The sequence below is a fragment of the Amblyomma mixtum genome, chromosome 10 (genome assembly GCF_055824585.1).
Source record: "Amblyomma mixtum isolate Tamu chromosome 10, ASM5582458v1, whole genome shotgun sequence".
Classification (NCBI taxonomy): Eukaryota; Metazoa; Arthropoda; class Arachnida; order Ixodida; family Ixodidae; genus Amblyomma; species Amblyomma mixtum.
The window spans coordinates 70,478,390-70,505,412 of NC_143021.1; the positions used below are offsets into that span (position 1 = coordinate 70,478,390).

At 48.2% G+C, this 27,023-nt stretch overlaps 1 protein-coding gene across 2 annotated transcripts in view; it reads left to right on the forward strand.

Annotated features, from left to right (window-relative positions):
* The window catches only part of LOC149326077 (uncharacterized), a 127,734-nt gene that overhangs the window by 90,085 nt on the left and 10,626 nt on the right, over positions 1 to 27,023 (forward strand). The window contains exon 5 of one of the 2 annotated variants that reach the window (XM_089562369.1): positions 12,885 to 13,095. In XM_089562369.1, the coding sequence (XP_089418495.1) occupies positions 12,885 to 13,095 (211 nt within the window). The remainder of the gene's footprint in view (positions 1 to 12,884; positions 13,096 to 27,023) is intronic. The other variant, XM_089562370.1, reaches the window with a different exon arrangement.

Sequence of the window (27,023 nt, forward strand, 5' to 3'; positions counted from 1 at the left end):
GCTGTTTCAAGTAGCGTGGACCACCAACTAGCCCGTACGTCTACCCTTGTATGTAACTTTAGTAGGAGCCAAGAGGAGCACAGACGCTCCCCACATGACTAAGCCGGGCACCCCTCGTTGGTCTCCCCGCTCCGCGGCAAGCCGCTGAAAATGGCTCCTCGACCCATTGGCTGTGCGGCAGATCAACCCGCCAGTATGTCCATACCTTAAGGGCGAGGGCAACACAAGACATTTAGAGTGCTGCTGCGGTGGCTCATTGGTTATGGTGCTCGGCTGCTGACCCGGAAAGACGCGGGTTCAATCCCGGCCGCGGCGGCTGAAATTCGATGGAGGAGAAATTCTAGAGGCCCGTGTGCTGTGCGATGTCAGTGCACGCTAAAGAACCCCAGGTGGTCGAAATTTCCGGAGCCCTCCACTACGGCGTCTCCCATAGCCCGAGTCGCTTTGGGATATTAGACCTCATAACCAACCAAACCAAACGACTTTGACCCCAGCTTCCCGTAGACGGCACCCCTGGCCTGACCCGACTAGGGTGCCTTGATGCCTCCGCTTTCAGGGTGAGGACACCCTTTGTCCCGTTTCACCCCCCGCAGCGGCATGTTGGGTCCCACGCGCCGGCCGCGTACAGAGCGCTATGCGTGTGGCGTGGTTTCTGTGCGGTTGTGTGGCGACTGGAGTGATGCGACTGAAATGGAAATATGCAGCACATAGTTGTTTCACTCGTAGCAGTGATATTTTCAGTGTGTATTATGCATGGCGCAGGCGCTCTAACCACACCGTAACCGGAAAGTAATGATGGACTGCTATGTTCCCCAGTCACTGTTTGCACTGAAAAAGGGCAGCGGTTATTTGGTGTTCCTTCGCAGTTGTAATTTCGAGTGTCATAGTTGTCGAATTCAGTAGAATTCTGATGCAGTTGTTGTTCGTACGTAAGGACTGTTCACAGGGCCCTAATCTTCTCGCGTGTGCCAGCAGCGTGGAGGATGACCTGCCAAATATCTCTGCCTAGTTAACACCCGTTTTTTCATCATTTTTTGGGATCCCTTTGTCTTATTACTGCACCATATGTGGAGAATTCCACGCAGTGGTGGCAACTTTCTCTTCCAAATGGTCCGTTGCCGCACTGCTCTGAGGTATACAGCTGTGACATGTCTGAAGCCTATTGATAATACCTATTGATAAAGCCTATTGATAATTCTCAACTGCTTGTTCCACAGAAAAAGCATGCAGATGGTTGAGGTTCCCTCTAAATGGTGTTGACTACTTGTAGGTTGATGATACAATGAGATGTCATTTTGCTGATTTGTAGTTGCTAAGTAGCCTTATTCCAGGACAAAGTTAACTGACACATTTAGTTTTTCTTTTCAAAACTTCAAGAAAAAAAATCATTAAAAGCGACAGATTCAAAAGTAACCTAAAAAAATCAGCCTGTTTGTTTGGATTTTGCCAAGCTAAACTAAAAAAGGGGAGTCGGAGCAACGCGGGCCACCTTCCTCGCTTTCGCCGAACTGTTGGCTCCAGTTTCCAAAAGACGCTGGCTTGTCGGGCAAGGCGATAGATCTCTCATTGGACCCTCGGCGACATGATGGCCAAGCACATTTCTGCCGATCACTCCGACTGATACTACGTTCTACCTTTTGTTATCTACGCTTACGCAACGCAAGCCACTACTGGTTTTTCCCCGTATTTTCTTCTCTACGGACGTGAGCGTTCCTCCATCATGGACATCATACTCCCTTACCGCCCCGATTCGTCCAAATTTGCAACCGTCTCTCAGGCCGTTGCACATGCCGAAGAATGCCGTCAACTCGCCCGTTCCTTTACTTCTCACGAACAGCACCGTCAGAAAAGCACCCGCGCCACTTCTCCCGGTTTGCCGCCGTCCTATCTTCCTGAATCTTTGGTTTGGCTTTGGGTGCCCTCCTCCAGCTCAGGACAGTCTACAAAACTGCTGAGCAAATACCAAGGTCCCTATCGCGCTGTTCAGCAGACATCCCCAGTTAATTATCTCGTCGAGCCCATCACGCCTTCGTCTGACCGTCGCCGCCGCGGCCGTGAGATTGTGCACTTAGACCGCCTGAAGCCCTCCTACGACCCAGCTATCGTCTCGTGCCCTTATAGGCCGCCAGGATGGCGCCTTTTCACCCCCGGGGGTATTGTAAGCAAGCAAGAGAGTTGGGGTTTGATGCCCCAGCAGCTAGCGCCGATGAAGGAGAGGAAGAAGACAGAAGACGAAGCTGATGAAGTCCGTGTTTTGCGCTCACAAACGCTGGACTACTGAGCTGCACCGTACTAACAAAGATTGTGGCCGTCCACAGTTATTGTTTGATTTGCCTCTTTACAAAACGAAGTAAATATACCCTTTATTGATTTCATGAATACACTGTATATTAAGGAAAAAATGGCAGTTAGCATGGAACAACGAAGTAAATAACAAACTACACTTGATAAAGCCAGTTTTAGGCGAATGGAAGTCTTGCACACAGCAGGAACATTTCAAAGAAGTAATTCTCTGCCGGCTTCTGTAGGACAGACACACCTTACTCATAACTTTATACTGACAGAACAAGAGAAAAGTCCTTGTGAAAAATGTGGAGGAGAATTAACAGTAAATCACATTTTGTTATCATGCACTAAAGTAGCTAAGGAAAATGTATTTTACTCTGTTTTATAATAAGCACATTCCTTTACACCCCATGTTACTATTGGGAGAAGATGCGATTGTTGACATGTCTTGTGCGTTTATAGCTTCTTAAAGAGAAGCAGGCTTCCTATACGAATTCTAAATTTTTACCCTCTGCTTCACTTGTTCTTTTTTTTTTTATAGACCTCAGCCACCTTCTCATTCCTGAGATGAAGGCTTTTATTTGATTGGTTGGGACACTCAACATCCTTGCCCAGCCAAGGATGAGGCTACTCGACCTTTTTTAAAGTTAAATAGCGGTTACTATTTCCACTGCAGTTTGGGCAGCCATAGCTTGATGCACATTGTGAGTGTTCCACTGCAAGCTGTGGATCAGCAGCTTTTCACCTGTGTGCACCTGTACATGGGGAGTCGTGGTTAGAACCTGAGTGTGGTATTCTGGCTTGCTCCTTTTGTGTGGAACTGGACTCCTTGCTGCATTTGTTGAGCTGGAACGATGCCTAGATGGCACAATACACACTGCCCTGGTTACCAGTGATGGCTGTGTTGTGCAGCAGCTGGCTTATGTCAGCTTCTCGCTGCTTGGAATTTGCAACACTTGGTTCCCTCGTCAAGAAGCTTGCTATTTCTGATGCCGGTCAGTTTGGGTGGTCTCGTCTGCAGTCCTTCTCGTCAGCACAGACATTTTGGTCGTAGGGACTGCAGTTACAGACAGAGCCTCCTCCTCATCGTGTCTTGGTGCTGACATGATGCAAGGCAGCCATTCGAGAGCATCAGTTCCACTCGCCTTCTCTTTGGCCTTCTCCATGTTTTCAATGACAAACAAAAATACCGCAGGAACAGAATAGGGACAAGCAAGGACACACATGGGCACTAACACCTCCAACAGTTTATTGTGAGCCGCAGGGCGGTAAATATGTACGACGTGACGATACATTGCGCAGGCGCAGAACAAACAATTTTCAATAGTTTCTCAGATAATCTAGTTCTGTTCGAGATAGTCCTATAGACGGTTTCGCGATGCACAAGTTACCTAGGCTATCTATGGCTTCTGCTTCAATGATTTCACGGGTAAGTTTGCTAGGGTTCTTGGTGATGACTGCATGCTTCATAGATAGGTACACAATCTTCACAGTGTCTGCAGTGGACATCAAGAAAACCATCTCTTTTTTCTCTTGCATTGTAACGATGCTCACGAAGATGCTCAGGCACCTTCTGCTCTGACCTATATATTTCTTTCCACATGTCAATGGTATGCTGTACACAATTGATTCCATACATTCAACGAATTTTGTTACATGCTTCGTGGTACACCCACTCTTTTTCGCAGACCCAGGTCTTGTCAACTTGCAGAGTTTCTGCAGCTTTTCAGGAGCTGGAAAAATGCCCGTTGTCCAATCTTTTTCAAGCGATGAGACAAACCGTGAATGTATGGAATAATAGCAACTTTTTGCTTATTTGCTGAAACAGGAGGTGGAACATCTATAGCGTGGAACAGATCTGCTTCAGAAGGATTTCAGCAATACTTGCTGGGTTTCCTATGCATGTCCTTGCATTAGTTAGCCTCTGTACTTGTTCAGCGAAACTTGCTGCCATTAGCTGAGGACAGGACTTTTTTATGGCGTTAGAGAGGCATAACTTTGCAATTCCCCTCTTGGGAGCAGTGGCTTGTTGGCACGTGGCTGATATTTCCAGTAAATCTGATCGTCCTGGAATAAAAGGTTGATATCAAGGAACTGTTCCCTGATGGCAACTCATGAGTAATGACTAAAGGCGAGAAGCCTGTGCGTACGAAATCTAGTGTGTTAGGGGCAAGTGATTCGAAGGAACCAGAATCACAGTCAAGGAAGATTAAATAGTTGTTGCATTCTGGAAGGGAATGACTCTAAACTTGTCAATGCAGGTTTGAACACAAGAAAGCAAATGAGCTTGCGGCAATGAATAAAACAAATCCTTGATATCCATAGAGAAAGCTTTTAAACCCCGGAGTGGTGGGGACTTTACATAGGTTATGACAGCATTGGAGTCCTTGACTAGGAAGGGATCATCGATTTGCAACAGGCTGAGGTTTTCTTGAAGAAAAAGAGCAATTTGCCACGTGTCACTCTCGGAGACAATCGCCCTGAAAGGAACGTCCACCTTGTGCGTTTTAGCACTGAAGAAGATGTCAAGGTGATCCTGTTTGGATGATTCTATGCCCTTTAAAACTCTTTGTAGCTGCAGCCTGTTACAAAGCTCTTTGGATTTAGTTTTCAGCTTAGAAATAGACCGCTTTTGGTGAGCTTCGAAAGCATTAGCGACTGCTTCAAGGGCTTTTGCATTGAACAGCCCGTGGGACATGACAGCAAAAGCGCCCTCTTTGTCTGCAGGCAGCGCACAAAGTTCGTGGTTCCTCAAAACCGAAGCAACGCATTTTACAGATACCTTCGGCGCTGGGGCTTTTCCATGGATCAAGGCATCCACACCGTCGGAAACACAGCGTGAGGAATCCTCTGCAGAGGCACCGAGAGACACTTCTCGTACAAGCAACAGGAGTTGCGGCCCCGTGACAGCACCTGGTGCACGTCCTGCGGTAGGCTCACACGTTCCAGGAGGTGGACGGGGCTCTTGGTAGCCGGACGCTTCTGGGGAAGACGATCTCGAAGTTGCTTGAGCTGAAACTACAGGAGACACTACTTGTACAAGCCCTTATGTGCAAAGGCACTGGCAAGACAGGAGGAATGTGAGCTTCATGTCCAATGCCTTCTTTTTTGTTGGCTTGATGTGTGCTTCTCACAATGCAGCTTGAGGTGCCCTCCTGTTTCTCTGCCTGTGGCTAGGTGGAAAGTTTTCAGGTGGGACACATTGTAGAGATAGCGTTGCTTGCCACTACCGTGAGTGCATCGCACCATTTTCACCTCCTGATCTGCTCAGTTTTCCTTCCTGAAGCACTGATAAATTTCACCACATTGCCAGCCTCCTTGGAATGGCCACTGGTCTGGTTAGGGCTAGCCAGTACTAGACAGCTGCTGTCTTTCGGATATTTTTTAGCACTAGCAGAAAACAACTTCACAGCTTGATTAACATGCTTAGGTCGTGTATATCCATATGAAACGCCCTTCAGGATTGCGAGTCAACTTTGCATGTTACGCACTATGATTTAGACACTGCTGCTGACAAAACCATCATCATGTTTGATCCACAGAAGAGTTTTCTCATTGTGGGAACTGATTATGCAATTGTATGTTAACATAATTCTATTGGTGTCACATATACAGTCAAACCAACTTATAGCAATACCGGTTAGAACAACATATCGGATATAACAATGAACATCCGCAGCACCGTCTGCTTCACCGTGTGCTCTATGGTAAAATAAACCGCTTATAACAGTGCTGTCATAGCACATTATCGGTTATAACAATTGAATCTGGTCACTGATAGCCAACCTTAAAAGATACAAAACCATGGAAATGCTAGAACTATACCAGTCAAACCACGCTCAGCACAAAAGTGCACATTGTTGCAAAAGAGCATAGACCTCCAATTAACCAGCGGACTCTTTCTGCTTTCATCCAGATTGCGTTGGTGCTCACATAGACTAGTTAGCCACACCACCGTAGACTGGCGAGTCATGGGGGACCACTTCTGCGAAAAAAAGCTTTGCTTGCTTGCATTCGGGATTCCTACTTCTGTGGAATTCCACCAAAACAGCCAAGAGAGCTCATCCCAAACCAGCCCGTTCAGCGAGCAGTGCACGCTGTGATGAATAAAGTCTGTCCGGTCCGGGGACGACCCGCTCCCCTTTCTAGCTTCGCTGTCCACTGTGTTACTGTCACTCCTGGAAGCTTGAGACTGGGAAAAGTTCCGAGAAAAAGGAAGATTCCCATTGGGATATGTATTGACCACTCTGCCCAAGGGCCTTGCCCAGCCAGCTTTGCCTCGAGCGGTTCCAGATGATGGACACCTGATGCTTCTTCAAGCATCAGTGAGTGTCTGACGGAGTTTTATCCAGCTACCTGGCTGAAGATTCTAATGTGTCACGTGGCAGCAGTGGAGCACTTGACCAGAATGATGCAAGCTTTCATCAGCGACAGCAGCTGAGGTCGTTGACTCCATCAAAGGGACTCTACCAACAGTGAGCTCCCGTGACATAGTAAGCCATCCCTTTATCCTTACTTGGGACTAAATTGCAGTGAGAAAGCAAACTAACCTGTCTAAAGAATGCAACTTGGGAGAGTTCCTAGGCAAAGCTAAACTCACAGGCATCCCGGACTGTTTGAAGCTATGCCTTCTTGCTAACCCATGGTCGCCAAAGGTTACATATGGCTTTAAGTATGATCTAACACCTGACAGGAGAACTTTTCGCTACCAATGGCTGGCAGATTACGCTCCTTGGCTTGCGTACTCAGTGACAGTGAAAGGCGCTTTTTGTTGTTTTTGCGTTACTTTTCTTCCGAATGTTCACCGGCGTGCTCAAGGCAGCTGTATCGTCTGCTCTTTCAGTAACTACAAAAAAAAAAAATGCATGAGGCGTGCAGGGATCACATAAAATCCCAATGGCACCAGGAAGCAAAGGCTGCATCGTAGAACATTATGGCAATGATGACTGGCAAGTAACTACCTGTTGTATAGCAGTTGAGCCGAGCACTACACTAGCAAGTTTAAAGGAATTGCGAGAAACTATTTCGTATAGTTTCCACCATTATCTTTTGTGCAACGCATGAGTTGCCAATTCGCAGGAAGCGGTCTAACAGTGGAGTCTTGAGTGATCTCCTTTACTTTTGGATAGAAGCTTCAGGAACACTTAGTTTCTTCTGCTGGCAATGCTAAGTACACTTCAATCCGCGTTCAGAATGAGATCATCACAATCTGTGGCGACATCCTGAGAGAGCATTTGCTTTTTCCTGCCGTGGTGGCTCAGTGGTTACGGCGCTTGGCTGCTGACCCGAAAGACACGGGTTCGATCCGGCCGCAGCGGCCGAATTTCGATGGAGGTGAAATTCCAGAGGCCCGTGTGCTGTGTGATGTAGTGCACGTTAAAGAACCCCAGGTGGTCGAAATTTCCAGAGTCCTTCACTACGGCGTCCCTCATAGCCTGAGTTGCTTCGGGACGTTAAACCCCAATAAACCAAACCAAACCAAGCATTTGCTTTCTCTGTCCTTGTGGACGAAACAGCTGATATTGCGGGAACAGAGCACGTCTATAGGCATTTGCTTCATTGGCAAGGTAGGAACCGAGGTTTGTGTTCAAGAGTAGTTTTTGGGATTTATAGAGCTGGAGCAACTGAACTCTGCTTTCATCGCCACTGCGGTCTTGAAGTTTTTAATGGACGTCGGGCTGATTGTTTCAAACCTCGTTGGACAGGGGTATGATGGACGCTGTACAATGGCTGGAAAAGAAGCTGGAGTGAACAAAATACTACAGAAAGAGCTTCCAAAGGTGCTATTCTTCCACTGCTCAAGTCACAGACTGAATCTCAGGGTCAATGATTTGAATGAGGTTTCTGAAATTCGAAACACAATAGGGATCATCAAGCCATAAATTTCTGTGAAAGCATGCTCTGAAGGAAATGGGTGCCCAACATTTGGATGCTGTGTGAAAGAAGATTGCAAGATACAAGTCAATTATGATTACCTCTTAACATTATGTGGCCATAGTCTAAGCACTCGAGGAGCTCACGTCAGTGGAGTCAAGCTCGAACGCTGCAACTGGGCAACGAGCTCACATCCTCTGTTGTGCTACAACAAGCTCATCTTTCATTGTTTGCTTGCACAGTGTAGCGAAGTACAGCGCACGAGTGTATCCATGGACTTCCATTCTGTACATGACCACATTACTTAGTTAAAGAATATTTTTCGCAGCCACTGGACTAACGCTGAAGAGTCGTTCTCTGACAACATGAACGCAGCATGTGAAGCAGCCAATCGCTTAAACATGTTGATGTCTGTACCAAGACGAGCCTCTCGTCGGGCCCATTGAGACAACTACAGGATTCACTCACCGGAGGCATACTATCACGTGGCAATATACGTGCCCTACTTGGACTCTCTCACTGCCTCTTTGGCGCACCGCTTTTCTGAAAGCAATGCAAAGGGCTTCAAACTTCTCCAGCTACACCCAGCAAAAATGAAGTACCGTATTTTCCGGTGTATAAGACGCATCCCTTTATAAGACGCACACGCCATATATGCAGGCTGTCATTGAAAAAGTTGGTATATAAGACGCACCCCAACTTAGCCAGTTAGGCTAGTGAGGCTTAATTAAACATGTTTGCACAACCATCGCGAAATTCACCGTACCTGTGAGAAATTCAGTGATCGCAAAAGGCAACACTCACGCCATACCCGCCCACGTTTTAGAAAAAGAAATAAAGAACGAAAGAGCTCTCTCATATGTCCATAACAACATTTTATTTCTACTTAAAACCTTCGAAGTCTTCATCTTCGAATGTGCTATCAAAAGGTTCGCCCATTTCTGGAGGCAACGCGGCTGACACATTCCCTTCTCACTACATACACGGAGCAAAGAAAGTTGCACAGGGTGGCTAAAAAAGAACGCCGGCTTGTCCTGACAATGGCGAGAAGCGTGTTTGTCGCCATCTCTTGGCATTTCGCATTATTTTTGCTTGGGGCCTCCGAAATGGTCGCGTGTTTGTGATCCCGGAAGTCGTCATCCCCGCCGTTTCATGATAAAGTTCACTTAAAAAAAGTGGCGCATGGTGGTGTCCGTATTGAAGCATTAACTGTCTTACAACCGCGTCATTGGTAGTGATATTTTTTCGGTGAAAAAAACTTGAATAAGAGCCTGATGAGTAATTTCTGAACTCACAAAAAAAAACCCCGAAAAATTAGCGTATAAGACGCACCCTTGTATAGGACGCATTAGCAAGAATTTGTGAAAGAAAGCTGCTTGTTATACACCGGAAAATACGGTAGTTGAGCCGTGTTGAGTTTGTTGCCCTCGCTAGAAAACTCCAAGGCTTCTACTGTATCGAAAACTTCAAGGAAGAGGGTATCTCATGGTACGAGATGGGGAGAAGCAAAACGGGGGACTTATCAAAAATAACCTACTCTGAACGTCTGCTCGAGGCCAAGGCATTCTTCCCCGCTGTTGCAGAAGCCATTGAGGTGGCTCTGGCCTTGACAGTTACCACTTGCACTGTTGAACGCTCCTTCAGTACAATGAGGAGATTGAAAACCTGGCTACGCTCAACAATGACTAACGGCAGACTGCACGGCCTTTGTATGATGAGTGTGCATCGAGAGTATGTAATGAAGCACAAGGATGACTTTATCACCTGTGTCATCACTTAATTTGCCCAGAAAAACCCAAGATGTCTGCAGCTAAGTAAGACTGACAGACTGCAGTTACATGCTGGTGACCATATTATAGAAGGGTTTTCTGGCTTCTCGTTCATGATCAAACTGCGCGAAAGAATGGGGACAGAGACAGGAAACGCATACACACAGGGCGCAGAACTTCCAACCTTTTTTTGGAAAACGCTTCGAGCATTCCTTTTTTTTTATACGCTCCAAACCACCACATGACACAGCCGGGGTCAAACAAAACAGACAAGTTTAACAGATCAGTGTACCTAAAGCACAGACCAGCTGGAGAGCCAATCTAAAAACACCAGTGCGTGCATGCCTACACACCCTTGACAACCGAGCAAAAAAAAGGGGGGGGGGGGGGAGATAAAGAACCGGAAGGTGAAAAGATAACGAATGATGGAAACGATGGAACCATGTATTACGAGCTAAAGCTTGCTAAACAAAAGGGATGAGACGTGGAACCAACAGTAACAGTACAAGATGATGGTGCAAAGCACTAAAAACTTAGCAGAAAAGAAATAAAAGTTAAACCATAAGAATGATACAAAACAAGACTAAATGTAAAAAGTGTCTGGGAATCATTAATAACGAGGCTAAAACCATGAAACCAAGACAACAAAAAATGAAGGGAAAGGCGACGCGAGAATGGAAAGGCTGAAAACCAGGAGGATGGAAATAAGTAACAAGAGTGAAGGTGCAGAGAAAAAATGGACAGTTTAAAGTGTTACTTTCTAAAAACGAGATTTCTTTATCAGAAAGCATAATGGACAGTGTGCTCAGACAATTATTCGCATTCTTTGCGATTAGGAAGGTCTCAATTATTTCTCTTTCTCTTTTGGCTCTAGCCGTAGCTAGGAACTTTGTGCTTTCGAGATGCGGGGGGCAGTCACTTTTTTTGCACTTGCAATGTAAAGCAAAATTGCCTTCTGAGTTGGCAGAGAGATTGCGAACATGTTCAGCCACCCTTTCATTGAAACATCGCCCAGTTTGGCTGATGTACGTCTTTCGACAGGATAATGGAACCTGATAAATAACTTCTCTGGCTCAATCTATGCACTCAAGGCTGTCATTTAAGGTGCATCTTTGCTGTCTATCGTTTCTATTCATGATAGCACACAGTTTAGCGGGCTAACACAAGCGCGAGTTGGACGCCGTATCTTCCTGCAACTTTCTTTATATTGTGAGACACTTGGTGCATGACTCACACTGGCTTTCGTTCTTGTTCGTTCGCTTGGCGGTTAATATTCTTCATCCTCTGTTGCAGGCAAACACAGGCTATCAGTTTCTGCGGATACCACAGCTACATACAGCCTCTCAATCTGACGGTTAAGACTTGAAATCATTCTGTGCTCACACAACTTCTCTAGGGCAGAATGGCAGGCAAGGTGAACAATCGCACTTTTTACCAACTTTGAATGTGTACTGTCAAAGGGTACGAGCTGCTTGTTCATTCTCCGGTTGTAGAACCAACAGATATATGAGGGCATAAATTCTACACTGATATCCACAAGCTGGATTTGGTTGCTTTTAGGCAATTCATGCTTGAAATGAAGCCCTTTTTCTTCACAATGAAAACATTAAGGATGCTACTAACTGAATCAGGCGGACTAGAATTAGAAGAGAGGTTAACCATCACGAGGTAATCATCAACATACCAAAAAATGCACACAATATTGTGGTCGTAGAGACAACATTTCAAGCGGTGGTCCTGAGAAGAGAGAAAAATAACCACTTAACACAGGTGCCATGGATGAACCTATGTAATACCACTTTTTTGACTGTAAAACTGTTCTTTGTGGCAAATTGCAGTCGAGGCAAGGTAAAATTTCAGCAATTCAAGGAATTGTTCCAAGGACATGCTAACTGCGTTACGAAAGCTGACTTCACCATATTCTTCTACGGCTGCAAACAAGGCTTCATGCAGAATAGAGTAGAACAGGTCCTGTATGTGCTTTTTTTTTTTTTTTTTTGCTGGTTGTCAAGGGTGTGTAGGCATGCACGCACTGGTGTTTTTAGATTGGCTCTCCAGCTGGTCTGTGCTTTAGGTACACTGATCTGTTAAACTTGTCTGTTTTGTTTGACCCCGGCTGTGTCATGTGGTGGTTTGGAGCGTATAAAAAAAAAGGAATGCTCGAAGCGTTTCCCAAAAAAGGTTGGAAGTTCTGCGCTCTGTGTGTATGCGTTTCCTGTCTCTGTCCCTGTTTTTTCGCGCAGTTTGATCATGCACATATTATGTTGTGTTGTGCTGGTCATCAGTTCACGCGAGTCAAGAACCCACACACAGCGACACTGACCATTCTTCACGAAGTGGTAGTAACTTTTCGGATCTTGCTTATTAAGTTTAATTCTTTGTTCATTAATAAAATTTAACGTATGTTCTCCAAGCCTAGCACTAATTTGCTGTTTGTTATTTTTATTTCTTGTGTGTAGTTTAGACCACAAATAGTGCCTTTTTGGTGCTAACCTACTGTTTCGCTCACAGCACAAGAAAGGTGGCACGAAAGATGATGGTAAAGGCGAACAAGTGCCGCCTTCGTCTTTCCTGCTGTCTTTTTTTTTTTTTTTTTGCTGTGAACTAAGTGAATACGTACCAACTCGCCGAAATTTCTGCTAACCTACTACCTCCCCATCCCCAACCGTTGGGTGCCCCCACCCGCTGCAAAAAGTTCTGCGGACGCCCTTGCTATCAGAGCTTTAACAAAAGGAGTACATGCCTTACTGACTGACTTTCTTGTTACATGAGATGGTTAAAATGGAAGGATAGTGCTGGAGTGAACCCAAAGAGGGAAGAAAAATGGACGGGGGGTAACAGCGGCTGTACTTCACCACAGGACCAGAGAGAACGTTTGCCCAGGCAACGTTCACTTTACCCAGGAGGTGTTGCGCAAGAGTTGAGGAAGCGTGGGTTCTTTGTTTTGTGTTTCAGTGCTACCGCCACTTGGCTGCCTTCCCAACGCAGGCCCCATCATCCTGGTGCCCATGAGCCAGCCAAGCTTGGTGGTGCCCAGAGCCCTGCCAGACTCGGCTGTGAGCAGTGCAGTGCCAGGCTCTCCTCCCATGCCCATCATCCTGTCTGTTGAATCACTCTCGGCAAAGACGACCAGTGCAGTGGTTGGACCACCGCCCCTGATTGCGAGGTGAGCAGCTAAATGAGAAACCGCATTGCAGTGCAGACAAGCATGCACATGCCAAGGCCTTCTGCTTGTTAGTTAGCCCTTTGAGGCTTCATTTAACTTCCAGGTGGCTTTGTGGGGTTGGTTTCAACTTTCTGGCAGCAGTGAGGCTGTCTCCATTTCAGAATGTGAATGACATGGAGGGATCGAAACAGAACAAATGTGGACATAATTAGAAGCCGCGGCAAACAATACACTCATTGCAAGCACTGCACCTGCATTATTTCCTGTCATTAGCCTTGGGCATGCTTATAGCAGACGACCAATTTTGAAGCTTTTTTGACGTTATACACCTCACCCCTCACCTGTAGATCCCAAAGCAACATTGGGGCTATGAGGGATGCCATAGGGGAGCGCTCGGGATTAATTTAGACCACTTGGGGTTCTTTAGCTTGCGCTGACATAGCATGGCACACGGCCATTTTTGTATTTCGGCTTCATCGGAATGTGGCTGCCACTGCGGGGATCAAACCCACGACCTTGGGACCAGAAGCCCAGCACCAGAGCCACCAAGACACCCTGGGGGGTCGCATTGCCTGCAGCCTCCCTAGCAGCGGCTGCTGGGAGCAGGGTCAGGGTCCTTCTGTTTCCCTATCGCAGCATACTGTGTGAATGAAGCCTACAGTCACCGGAACCAAGGAAAGCATGGCAGATGTTTCTTTTTTTATTTGTGGTGTTAATCAGTGAGGAGCAATAATAGTGTAGCTATTTTCACGGCGAGGGAAGTGCTCGCTTTTCCTACGGCCTTTCGCGTTTGTCGCGGAAGCAATAGTAGTTTTTCTCTCGGAGTTGCATCGTCCTCCACTGCTGGAGGCGTAACGACCCCATCGCTCAATCCCCGCCTGCTTCTGCAGCGGTGGTTGGCATCTGCCTGGCTTCGTGCTATCGGTTGTTGGTTCAGGTGAGCGCAGCTCTGAAACCAAAGAAAGCAAAAAAACAGATGCTTAACCTGCATGTCTTCACCCAGTTGAAAATTTCTAACTGGTTTCCAACTGGTTCCAGTCTTCAGCAGCGTCAGTCAAAATGCGCTCGAGGCTAATCAGCTGCTCCATGCCAGGTTGTTCAAATCGTTGTCGGATCTCAGTGGTAATACGATCGATAGCGGAAAAAAAAAACTATTTTCTCTGTAATGACTTGCCGTCAAGCGCGGCAAGCTCCTCAGGCTTGTCTGTGAATGGAAGCCTTCTGGGCGGCTGCGAAACTCTGGGCGCTCGAGGTTCCTTTAGATCTTACTCTGTTGCTCTTGAGTTCGTCCGCTGCCACAGGACGTCAAATGAGGTGTCAGACCGCAGCCCTAACAAGCGGTCACAAAGAGCCTCTGCTGCTTCTTTCGCTCCTGCAGCGCGGTAAACTGGGCGTTGAAGCATCCCCGCCAATTCCTCGCACGGGCAAAACAGGGCTATAGAAAGGTTGATACCCAATAATAATGTTTCCAACTTCTTTAATACTTTCTCATATCCTTTTAAGGCTGTCTTGCCGGTGCCACTGAGAGAGCTTGCACCAGTTCCTGCAAAGTTGCCTGCACCCTTTCATAGATCTCAACGAACCATTCTATTGATTCCACTCTTACTGTCCGCCGCCGCGGTGGCGCAGCGGTTATGGTGCTCGGCTGCTGACCCAAAAGACGCGGGTTCGATCCCGGCCGCGGCGGCTAGAATTTCTTTGGAGGAGAAATTCTAGAGGCCCGTGTACTGTGCGATGTCAGTGCACGTTAAAGAACCCCAGGTGGTCGAAATTTCCGGAGCCCTCCACTACGACGTCTCTCATAGCCTTAGTCACTTTGGGACGTTAAACCCCATAAACCAAACCTAAACCAAACCACTCTTACTGTCCACCTCGTTCGACACAGTGGTAGCAGTAGGGTGTTCTGCCTAGAACAGTCTTGCTCACTGCATCATTACCCGGGGGAAGTACAACGCTCGAATAACAGTCTTCCTGTTATTCGACTCGAGTATTGCATTGGAAACATCCTTTACAATGTTGAGAGCGTCGCCGGTGACATTGTAGTTCCTTGTGACCTCCTGGAGTGCCAAGTCTAGGTAGTGGTTACTGCAGTGTACAAATATTGACCGTGGTTCAGATTCCGTAATCCTTTTCTGCACGCCAGTAAATTTGCCTGCCGTGTTCGCGGCCCCGTCGAAACAGTGCCCCCTTAGGTTCTGAAAGTCCAGGCCCAGACGCAAAATCATGTCCCTCAAGGCTTTATACAACGCCTCGGCTCTGCTGTCTGGTGCATTGTACGTGCCAAGAAATTTCTCACACACTTCCAGTGTTATCCCGTCTACCCAACGCACACAAAATGTGAACTGCTCATTGCCTGTTACGTTGGTGGTACCGTCAGCAAAACGAACTGCATCTGATGTCTTTGATGATGCCTCGCTGAACGCTGTGCGCCATAATTTCTATGAGCTCGTTCTGTATGTCGCTGCTCAGCCACCTATCTCGCTTCTCCAGCCATTTCTTCAAAGCAGGCACGTCTTGCGATCGTTCATCTAGCAGACCAAGGAGGTTGCGTTCGTCCTTCGTTTGCCCTTGTAAAGCTTGACCTGTGCGGCATGGGTAACGCACTGAACTCACTATTGCAATCAGTGCCTGCCTAGCTTCCTCCTGCTGTCTGCTGCTGTGTTGCGATAATAGCTGCACTACACGCTGTTGTATCGCCGGCTGCCACACGCAGAGCAGCAGCCAGCCAAGCAAGCACGACGCCAGTAGCCGAACGAAGAAGACCTCTTTAATAGATTAGTTGCGTCATTATGTACACAGCTAGGGTAGCCCGTGGCGCCCTCCAGGATAGGTTAACATAACTATAACATCCACCGTTCTAAAAAAATGAGCCAAGGTGGCGGCTCATTTGACTACTTCACATTGTCAACAATCACATCTCATAGTGCGCGAACCACGAGGGTTGCCTTCGCTCTAGCGTTGATCGTCGCAAAGTTACGGGTGGTTCCGTTCTCGCTGGTGGTGCTTGAGCTGCGCAGCTTTCTGTTGACGGTGCTGTTGTCGAATGAGGCCCAACGAAGTTCCGGGTAGCGCCGAACTGAAAACTTGCGACGGCAGCGGGCAGATGCTTCCTAGGGTACGGCACTAAACGCTCTCGGTTCCACCTGCGGCCATCTTCCAGTTCGTAGGTGTCTTGGTGCCACTGCTTAACAACCGTCAAGGGCTGGGAATACCTAAGAGCACCTTTGGGAATGTGCCCTGGCAACTTGACCCGTACTCGTTGGCCTGGCTGAAGCGCCGCGTGCTTGGCAGCTCGTCGCCTATCCGTGTATTGTTTGCTTGCCTGCTGATGTTCGGCCACTCTGTGACGCAACGCTTGCAACTCAATGTCTGGCCTCTGGAAGAACTGGGCACCTGGAGCTCCGACTACATCTAGCTTAGTTCTTGGGCGACGCCCATGCAAAAGCAGGGCAGGTTTTTCTCCTGTTGTCGCGTATGGGGTGCACCGGTATACTCCAAGGTACTCTGCGATGGCATCCTTTAAGGGCCGCTTTTCCTGCAAACACACCTGGACGTAATCCTTAAGCACGCGGTTAAACCGTTCGATCTGTCCATTCGCTTGTGGATGGTAGACAGCGGAAAAAGTATGCTTTATACCTCTCTCTTGCAGGAATTCTTCAAACTCGGTTGATGTGAACTGAGGCCCATGATCGGACACAAGTTCTTCGGGGTAGCCTTCCCTGCTGAATACATACTTGAAGGAATTGGTGAGCGCTAAAAACCAAGGGAAAAGGACGAACACACAGGACGAAGCGCTTTCTAACAACTGTTTTAATCTCAAAAGGAACATGACTATATACACACATTTGACGTCATATCATGCACAGAAGAGGGAGGTACGCACGCGCTGACAAGAATGAAAATGAAGGAAAAAAAGGAAAACAGGTAAAAACTACGCACGCTTAAAACAGCCGAAGATTGCTATTCTTGAGATAGGTTAATTCAGTTCCCCATAACATCACCGAAGGGGAGCTGACGCATTGCTTATCCGGAGCAACGTGCATTGTGAAAGCTTCGATAATTTCTCTTTCCCGTCTGTTTTGAGCCCTACCTATACAGTCGCCGACCGTTTATTCGGACCTCACGGGGACCGCAGAAATGTCCGAATAAACAGGTGTCCGAGAAAACAAATTCAGAAAAAAAAGAGAAAGAAATCGTTTATTTACATGCACGGGCTGATCCCGGGCTGGCGTTGCATATGTCTCCTCGCCCAACGCCGCCTCTCCTCCTCCTCTTCTCCGTTCCTTCTTTCACCACCTCCTCTACTTGCCTCCTCCCCGACATCGTTTCGAGAGCCGTCGGGCCTCATCGCATCTGCACCGCTGCGTGCTACCACGGCGCTCTCGCGGGCTTGCTGCCGCCGGCCTGGCATTGCATAAGTCAATGCTCACGCGCGCTTCAACGAAACATCTTGATACTGCTACTCGGGGTTCAACAGACCCCTTTCGATGACAAAACACCGGCTGTAAGCCGCCCTAGGCTAATATCGCATCTCCAGTGCTGCGTGCTATCACGGCGCTCTCGCGGGCTTGCTGCCGCCGGCCTGGCATTGCATAAGTCAATGCTCACGCGCGCTTAAACGAAACATCTTGATACTGCTACTCGGGGTTCAACAGACCCCTTTCGATGACAAAACGCCGGCTGTAAGCCGCCCTAGGCTAATATCGCATCTCCAGTGCTGCGTGCTACCACGGCGCTCTCGCGGGCTTGCTGCCGCCGGCCTGGCATTGCATAAGTCAATGCTCACGCGCGCTTCAACGAAACATCTTGATACTGCTACTCGGGGTTCAACAGACCCCTTTCGATGACAAAACGCTGGCTGTAAGCCGCCCTAGGCTAATATCGCATCTCCAGTGCTGCGTGCTACCACGGCGCTCTCGCGGGCTTGCTGCCGAATAAACAAACAAAGCGGCTCCTGGATTGCCTTGAGATGGCTTACTAAGCTGCGGCCGGAACTGGTGTGGCGCGCCACCATGCGGCGCGCTACCGAACCACGCGGAAACGATGATGATGAGCGGGAATTTGCAGTAGCGCCACCTCGCGGGGCAGCAAGGAGGCTCAGTTCAAAACAAAAATGGCGTTGAGTGAAGTGAACCGCGCGTCGGTGAGCGTCGGTGCGGCAAGTGCTGCCGGTCGAGTTGGCTCAAGGAGTGTCCGAAAAATCAAACGAGAGGCTGCAAGATGTCCGAACTTTCGGCAGTTGTTATACATTACGGTCTATGGGGAGAGTGGCGGTGCCACGAAGCAGTCTGAATAATCGAGCATGTCCGAATTTTTGGAGTCCGAAAAATCAGTCGGCGACTGTAACCTTGGTGTTTTTTAGCAGTGGTATGCATTTACAGTGTGCACAATGAGGTGCCAGATTCCCGGATTTTGCAATTTGTTCACATAATCTTTCGTGTTCCCGGAGCCTCTCGTCCTTTTCCCTTGGTTTTTAGCGCTCACCAATTCCTTCAAGTATGTATTTCCAACTAGCCCCAGTAGTATCTCTTTTGTCTGCTGAATACACTGCGTAGAAATGATGTAACGGTTGAAGACGTGACGTTAGCCGTGAAACACACTTCGGGCCATTTGCTAAAGTAGTCGATTAGTGTGATGGCAAACCGGTTATGTGCGGGTGCATACGCAAATGGGCCAACTATATCAATGTCCAATTTCTGCCATGGACATGAAGGGAACTCTACCGGCTGTAACGGGGGCACTACTAGTCGCGCAGATTTGTCCACGGATTGGCAGACAGCGCAAGACTGAATCAGATGTTCCACCTGTCTGTCCATTCCTGGCCACCAGTACTTCTCACGTAGCCGTTGTTTAGTCCGTGAAATACCTGGGTGCGACTCATGGGCTGCTGACAGGAGGCGCCCAGTTAGCGATGCCGGCACAACAAACTGCTCGCAACGAAGAAGAATCCCTCCAGCGACAGACAGCTCGTCTCGGATACGGTGAAAGGGGTGTGCCCCTGCTGGTAGATCCTTACTTGGCGGCCATGACGAGGTAGTCCACTGCATGACGTCCTGCAGCATTCGATCCTGCGAACTTTCAGCCTCGAACTCTTCATGGCTTATGCACGACGAAACGACGCACACTGCGTCATCAGGCCATTCCGGTTCCATGTGCCCCCCGAGTGCAGATTGGGGCATTCGTGACAGCGCATCCGCCACAACGTTTTCACTGCCCTTCTGAAATTCTATTGTGTAGTTGTAATCGAGTAGCCGAGCATGCCATCTAGCAATTCTGAAGGGCCTGCGACCCACCCCTTTTGTTGTCAGCAGAGTTACCAGGGCCTGGTGATCCGTGCGCAGAATAAACGAACGGCCCCACAGGTACACACGCCAATGTTCGCAGGCCCATACACACGCTAAAGCTTCAAGCTCGCCAGTGGAATACTTCTTTTCCGCATCTGTCAATCTCCTGGAAGCGAAAGCAACAGAAACCAGCAATACTTTGATTTGAGCTAGTTGGTTGTAGCATGACATGTTTACGCAAAAGGCGTACTGGCGCTAAAAAACGAAGAATGGTGCCAGTCCTGTCCTGTTGTGTGTGTTGTCTTTGTTTTTTAGCGCCAGTACGCCTTTTGCGTAAACATGTGAAACAGAAACCACTTCGTGACCACGCCGCTGCTGCAGTACTGCTCCGAGGCCAATTCCGGACGCATCAGTTGTAACAATGGTCTCAAGGGCAGGATCAAACAGCTGCAAGCATCTGTCAGACAAAAAACGACGCATTTCATCAAAACAAGTTTGGCACTTCGAATCCCATTGGAACTCTGAATCTTTTCGCAGCAACTCACGAAGAGGTTCGACCATCTCGGCGTATCGCGGAATGAACTTCGCGTAATAGCTCGTCATTCCAAGAAAGGAACGTAACATCGCCTTGCCCGTCGGCGCAGGCGCGTTCTGAATGGCTTCTATGTTGCTCTGCGATGGTCACACGCCCTTATCACTCACGAGGTGACCAAGGAATGGAAGTTCGCTCACACTGAAAATGCACTTTTGATTTAACTTCAGCCCGTTGTCACTGATGCGATGCAAAACTTGTTTTGATGAAATGCGTCGTTTTTTGTCTGACAGATGCTTGCAGCTGTTTGATCCTGCCCTTGAGACCATCGTTACAACTGATGCGTCCGGAATTGGCCTCGGAGCAGTACTCCATCCTCGTTGCCATCTGTTGTATCGCCGGCTGGCACACGCAGAGCAGCAGCCAGCCAAGCAAGCACGACGCCAGTAGCCGAACGAAGAAGACCTCTTTAATAGATTAGTTGCGTCATTATGTACACAGCTAGGGTAGCCCGTGGCGCCCTCCAGGATAGGTTAACATAACTATAACACACGCATTCCTTTTTCTTTCGACAGTTGGCGGCTTGCGGAAACGCAGTGAAATTCGCTCTTCTCATGACACTGAAATTTTTCAGCAGCCTTTTTCTAATTACTGAACCCGTTGTGAATGAAACACAGTTTCAATGCTGTAACGTTTTCTCCTCTTTTCCTTGAAAAGTAGACCGCGCTACGTTTCGCCACCGCCGTGCGAGATCAACGCGGCTGCAGTTGGACGCAGGGGTATCATTCCGAGCAACGGACAATTCGCTTGGCCGATTGCCGCCCAGAGCCGTCTCGGGAATCGTGTCCAGACAGATCCACTTGCCACGTGTCGTAGTGTGCTTGCGTGCGTGTGTGCAAACGCTTGTGAGAGCACGGCGCTCGGGGAGAGAGTGTTCGCCTCGGGCCAGTTGGATCCGGATCACAGCGCTACCGGGTCTGAGTCGGCGACGCTTGCCATGAACATGACCGCTGGTTTGACACGTACGCGTCTTCGGAACCTTCCTCCTTTACCTCTGAAGGATGCTCCCGCCGCTAGGTCACCGTCGAGACACCTGCTGTGTGGGCGTGTCAGATTTCTCTCTGGGGCCAGCTTCTCTTGCCGTTCGTACGAGATTCAGCATTAAGCCTTGTTCTTGTTAGACGATGCCATCGTCCTTTGCCGGAACCTGCCGATGCTCTCCGCGGGACACCGGACCGCCAGGTCAACGCTACCCTTGGGGCTAGCGCGCGACAGCGGTGGGATGTCGCAGGCGAGCCCCATATAATAGCCGGTATAAGTCTACGTTTGGTACGTCTATGTGCTTAGACCGAAGCGGCGAGCACTGCCGATTGGGCGAACTGCATCAGCTATCGAGAAAGATCCGAAGGGGGGGGGGGTGCCCCCCCCCCCCCTCCCGGTTCCGGAGTCCCTGTGACTGGAACGAGTTGCAATCCCAGATGCAGTTGGAACCGGCTGCAATGCCTGATGCAGCTAGGACCCATTGCAAAGCCAGATGCAACGGGTACCTGCTGCGTCCCAGTTGCAGACGTCCCGACGGAGGCGTCTGGATGTCCAAGCACTCTAGCTAGGTCAAATACATCACTTCATTTTCCCTAAAGACCCTTAGTGGGGTGTTACATAATGGGGTGAGAATTGCAAGGTGCAGGCGTTAACAGCAGTTATAAATGTTGATGGGCAAGTTATGGCATCGTTGTAGTGGGGAAGTCCGTTCCAGTCAGTTGCTACTCCACAAGAAAATGAGTTCGTAAAGACATGGGCACGTGGGTGCAGATCTTGGAAGAGGGTGACCGATGTGATGGGATCTGCGTGGTGGTGGTGCGCAGATGGATGGTCTGAGCGGTGAATAAAAAAAACTTGTGAAACAAGACAAGACTGGCAGTGCAACAACGAGCAAGAAGATTACACAAACCTGATTGCAATTTTAGGGGTGATATGCTAACGTCATATGAGTACGGAGAGTGAATGAATCTGGTGGCTCTGTTTTGTACGGCTCCAAGGGCATTTGTTACCGTATTTACTCGCGTAATAGGCGCACTCGCATAATAGGCGCACCCCTAGTTAGGGCGCGAAAAATCAGATTTTTTTATTTCCGCGCATAATAGGCGCACCCCGAACTTGGCACTGTGATCAATACTGTATTTACACGATTGCAAGCCGACGCCTCGCCACCCCCCGCTTCCCAATCTTTATTTTAACAAAGTTTTTGCTGAACTGACTACTAGTCCCTACTAGTGCTGCTGCCGTCGCAGCTGCTGCGGACCCACAGCACGTACAACGACATCGCGTAGAACAGCCGCACACAGTTTTCAGGGATGCTCACTTTAAATGTCTGTTTGGAAAGCTTCATCTCCAGCCGGAAACGTTCCCGACTTAGGCCCGCGAAAACCATGGAGTCGCGTACGAAAATTTAAGGACGCCGCAGTCGCAACTGCCACACTTCTCGGCCACGTCGTATTTTCCGACCTGCCGCACGCTTGCCGCGTTCGAGAGCAAACTCCCAGCCGTGTAGCTGTTAAGGTGCTTGCCCGTCGAGCTAAAACATCAACGCTCCGCGGCAAAGCCATAAACCACGATAACTATCGCGCTACCGCAAATCCCGGCACTTGACAGCAACAACAACAACAAAAAAAAAACGAGCTGGAGAAAGCTCGCGGCGGAGGAAAACGATGATGATGATGATGAGCTTGGCCTTGGGCGGCGTCTGGAAGCTCCTGTGCGCGTGTGTGGCCTCCGCTATCAAGCGCCCGTTGCGCGCAGCCGGAGCCGATCGCGGAGGCCTCGGCGCGTGCATTCCGAAAGTTTCGGTGCGGCCCTTACACGGACTTTTTTTTTTTTAACATTTTCTTCGCAAAAACGGGGTGCGGCCCGTACACGAGTGCGTTTACGCGGTGTGTTCAATTTTGCGAGTCGAAAAATTTCCGGAAATTTTACCCCGCGTAATAGGCGCACCCCGAACTTTGAGCCGGATTTTCTGGAAAAAAAGTGCGCCTATTATGCGAGTAAATACGGTAAATATGCCTGATGAGGGTTCCAGATGGCTGACGCATATTCCAGTTTAGTTCTGATGAGTGAAATGTATGCTTGTAGTCGTACATGTTGAGGGGCACCCTGCAGGTGACGTTTTAAGAAAAAGTGTTTTATTGGCCGATGGTATCAGGTTAGTCACCTGCAAATGCCAGAATAAATTATTAGAAATGATTATACCGCAGTATTTGTATGTCTGGGGAGTTAGAAATTGTGTACTGAAAAATAAAAGGATTTCGTTGGCGGTGAAAATACACTTAAATGTGTTAGGGTTGAGTGTCATCAGTCACTGTTTTGCACATCATTTAGGTCTGCCTGTAAGGATTCGTGGTCAGAAGGGTTAGTGAGTGAACGATAAATAACACAGTCATCAGCAAACAAGCCGATATAATCTGGGGTAAGTCGTTAATGGAAAGGAGGGAAAAAAAAAGGACTGAGGATGGAGCCCTGCGGGATGCCGGAGGTTACTGCAAGCAGATGGTAGCATTGGTTATTAATGAAGACAGACTGAGAGCGATGCGTGGGGAATTCTTTATTAACTTTGATACCTCTGCTAGTTCTGTTCTCTCTGTAGAGTTAGACGCCCTCATGCTTTGGCGTATCTTAATCAGATCTTTCGTCTCCTGAGGTAGCTTGCCAGTATTCTGTCGAACCGTCCTACTGCCTACTTCTACGGCTCACTCCGTAACGATAGCTGTGAGATTATCATTCCTTGTTTCAACATCACGGTCGTCTTCCTCTGTTGAAGCGGAATATCTGTTCTGCAGCGAAATCCTGAATTCCTCTACTTTCCCTCTTACCCTTACTGCTTAGTGGGCTTCCGCTTCTGTGCCTTTCTCTACCACTCTTCAGGTGATAGAGAAATGCGCAGAATATAACCAATCCCTATATATAGCCTTGATTGTTTACGAGAAAGCATTCGACTCAGTGGAAACCTCATCTGTCATGCAGGCATTGAGGAATCAGGGTGTGGAAGAGTGCTATGTGAAAATATTGGAAGATATCTATAACGATTGCACAGCTACCATAGTCCTCCATAAAGTCAGCAATAAAATTCCAATAAGGAAGGGTGTCAGGCAGGGAGACACGATATCGCTATTGCTATTCACCACCTGTTTACAGGAGGTATTCCAGGGTCCGAAATGGGAACAGTTCGAGATAAGAGTTAATGGAGAATATTTGAGCAATTTGCAATTCGCTGATGACGTTGCCTTGCTAAGTCACTCAGTCACTTGCTAAGTCACATGAACTGCAAAGTATGATCAATGAGTTACACTGGCAGAGCAGAATGATAGGTCTTAAAATTAACATGCAGAAGGCCAAAGTAACCTTCAACAGCCTAGCAAGGGAACAGCAGTTTGCAATTGGTAGCAATGGGCTGGAAGTAGTAAGGGAATATGTCTACTTACAGCAGCTAGTGACCGCTAATCCGGATCGTGGGAGGGAAATAACTAGAACAGGGGTGGAAGTGCTGCGCCAATTGCGGCATGCTGCGCCAATTTGATCTCCTGCACCAAGCTACGCCTAAACGGCAATTTACGCCCATTGCAAGTATACTGAGCCAAATTTAGCCGAGTGTTTTTGTCGACTGGGCAACACTGGGCGTTCGCCACGAAACGGGCGCAACTGCATTGGCATCGACACTTGGGAACTTGGGTTCACTCTTGGAGGAAGGAAAAACTCTGGAGCATTTCCTTCCTCCATGCTCTGGAGATAAACGGCGCTAAAACGGCGTCCTCGCAATAGGCCTGGCTCACTAGCGGCAGACTGAACTGACAACGGTTCGGTTGTTTAGGATTTCGGACACCTTGTCCTGGAAAGTGACCGCCAGCGCGAGTGGGCCGGGTAAACGGCGCGCGAATATAATTTTCTTTACCGGAGCTAATTTAACAAACGAATTACGAACTTCTTGCACGTGGAGCTGCCAGGGAATAGACACCGGGCTTACTACCCGTTGTGCGAGGTACCGTCGTGCTCGTACCGAGCTCGCGCACAGTTGATGTTCCTTTGGCTTGGCCTGGCCAGTTACGGGGTTACATTTTCACAGCGGCGCGGCCGGCGTCTCCTCGCTACTCGCACCTTTCACAGCCGTTCACAGCAACGCGTTCGCGCCGATTTTCCACAGCCTTGCATGCACCCGCGTGCGCGCTGGTGCATTTTTTTTTCGTATACTGTTGGGTGATAAATTCTTGGTGCACATTTACGCGAGGGCGCAAATTATGTGAGTACCTTCTTGTTGGTTTGGCTGCGGCAATTTTCCGAATTTTAAAATCCACCGGTTGGCGGGTGTTGATTCTTTTTTTTTCAATCCTGACATAGTATATTCGATATTCTGCTGCACTCTTTTGACGGTTTTGACAAACTGTCGCTGTTATTTTGTTTTCTTTTTTTTTTCTAAACAGCTAATTTGCTGCAACTATTGTTTGTAGCAGCTGCCACATGTATATTTTTTTATGAACTCTAGCAATTATCTTTAGAACAATTGCAGTCCTTTTAAAGAATTCTGGCCTGTAGGATTGATGATCAATATTTATGCAGTTTTTGGACGAGTTGCAAACAAAATTGCTTTCAGTCGCATTTAAATGTCGCCAGTCTGCTCCAAAAGTGCTCCAAAATAGCCTACAAATTGCTCCAAAGCTGCTCCAAAATGGGCCTTTTGCTGCTCCAAAGCTGCTCCAAAATAAGACTTCTGCTGCTCCCGTGCCTGCTCCAAAAAGCTGGAGCCTGCTTCCACCCCTGCTAGAAGGATAAGAATGGGGTGGAGTGTGTATGGCAGGCTGTATGAGGTCATGAATGGCAGTTTACCAATATCCCTCAAGTGAAAAGTATATAACAGATATATCTTAGCGGTACTCACCTACGAGGTAGAAACGTGGAGGCTAGCGTAAAGGGTTCAGCTTAAGTTAAGGACAACACAGCGAGCTATGGAAAGGAAAATGATAGGTGTAACGTTGAGAGATCAGAAGCGGGCAGAGTGGGTGAGGGAACAAACGTGGGTTAATGACATCCTAGTTGAAATCAAGAGAAAGAAATGGGCTTTGGCAGGGCATGCAATACGAAGGCAAGGTAACTGCTGGTCCTTAAAAGTTGATTCACATGACGGACCGAATCGCTGATCTCGCGGACGAACCGCATATCATGTGACTTGGCGTCACAGATTCAGGCCAACCAACTCACGTCTGCGGACGGCAAATCCAAGGCGCTTCGCTTTTTCGCTTTGGGATTTTGGCGGGAACTAACACGAATTCAGACTGCAACATCTCATTGACTGGCCACCCTGCTACTTTTTGCGCAATTTTTTGCGACAGCTGCATGGGAATAAACATAGTAGCTGTTTACAGGCGAAACTTGTGCATGCGTGCGTACGTGTAGTTGTGTACGTGTGGTCATTCGCCGTTGTCGTACTGCTGCCCCCACATGCGCGACATGACTGTGTGACGACGCGTCGCTTTTTTAAATTATTCTTGTTGAACAGTTCCCAACACTTTGGGACATTGCTCGCGTAACAACAGCTGCAGGAATTACTCTTCGTTTACGCGGAGCAGCCGATGGCATTCGACTGGATCTACATCAAAAAGCTCCTCGTACAAGTAGTTTTGTAATCCAAGCTCCTTCTGGCCAGCAACTGTGTTTCGCGTAGTAATTCATCATCTAAGGGCGCTTGTCCAAAAATGAGGCTTGGCGCAAAAACCTGTTCTCATCTGGCCGCTGCTGTTTCTTGCTTTTGCACACCGCTCGTGGCATGCACGGATAGAGTGAGAACAGAGCATAAATTTACGCTGTCTACAAGGCATATGCATGCTTACGTACGCGCATTCCCACTTTTAGTTCAGCATATGGTAGTAGAGACAAAAATAAACTCAACCTGTAGTGGCGCCATCTGGTTCTCAGGACGGCAACTATTACTGTAAACAAAACGACTCTCCTCTTAAACCTAGCAGGGGCCGAATCCTCTAAATAAAAAAAAATAACTTACACGTTTTCTAGTAGGCAAGGTGGGACGGAAGTGAAAAACCGGTGCCCTATTTATGGCCAGTTAACACACT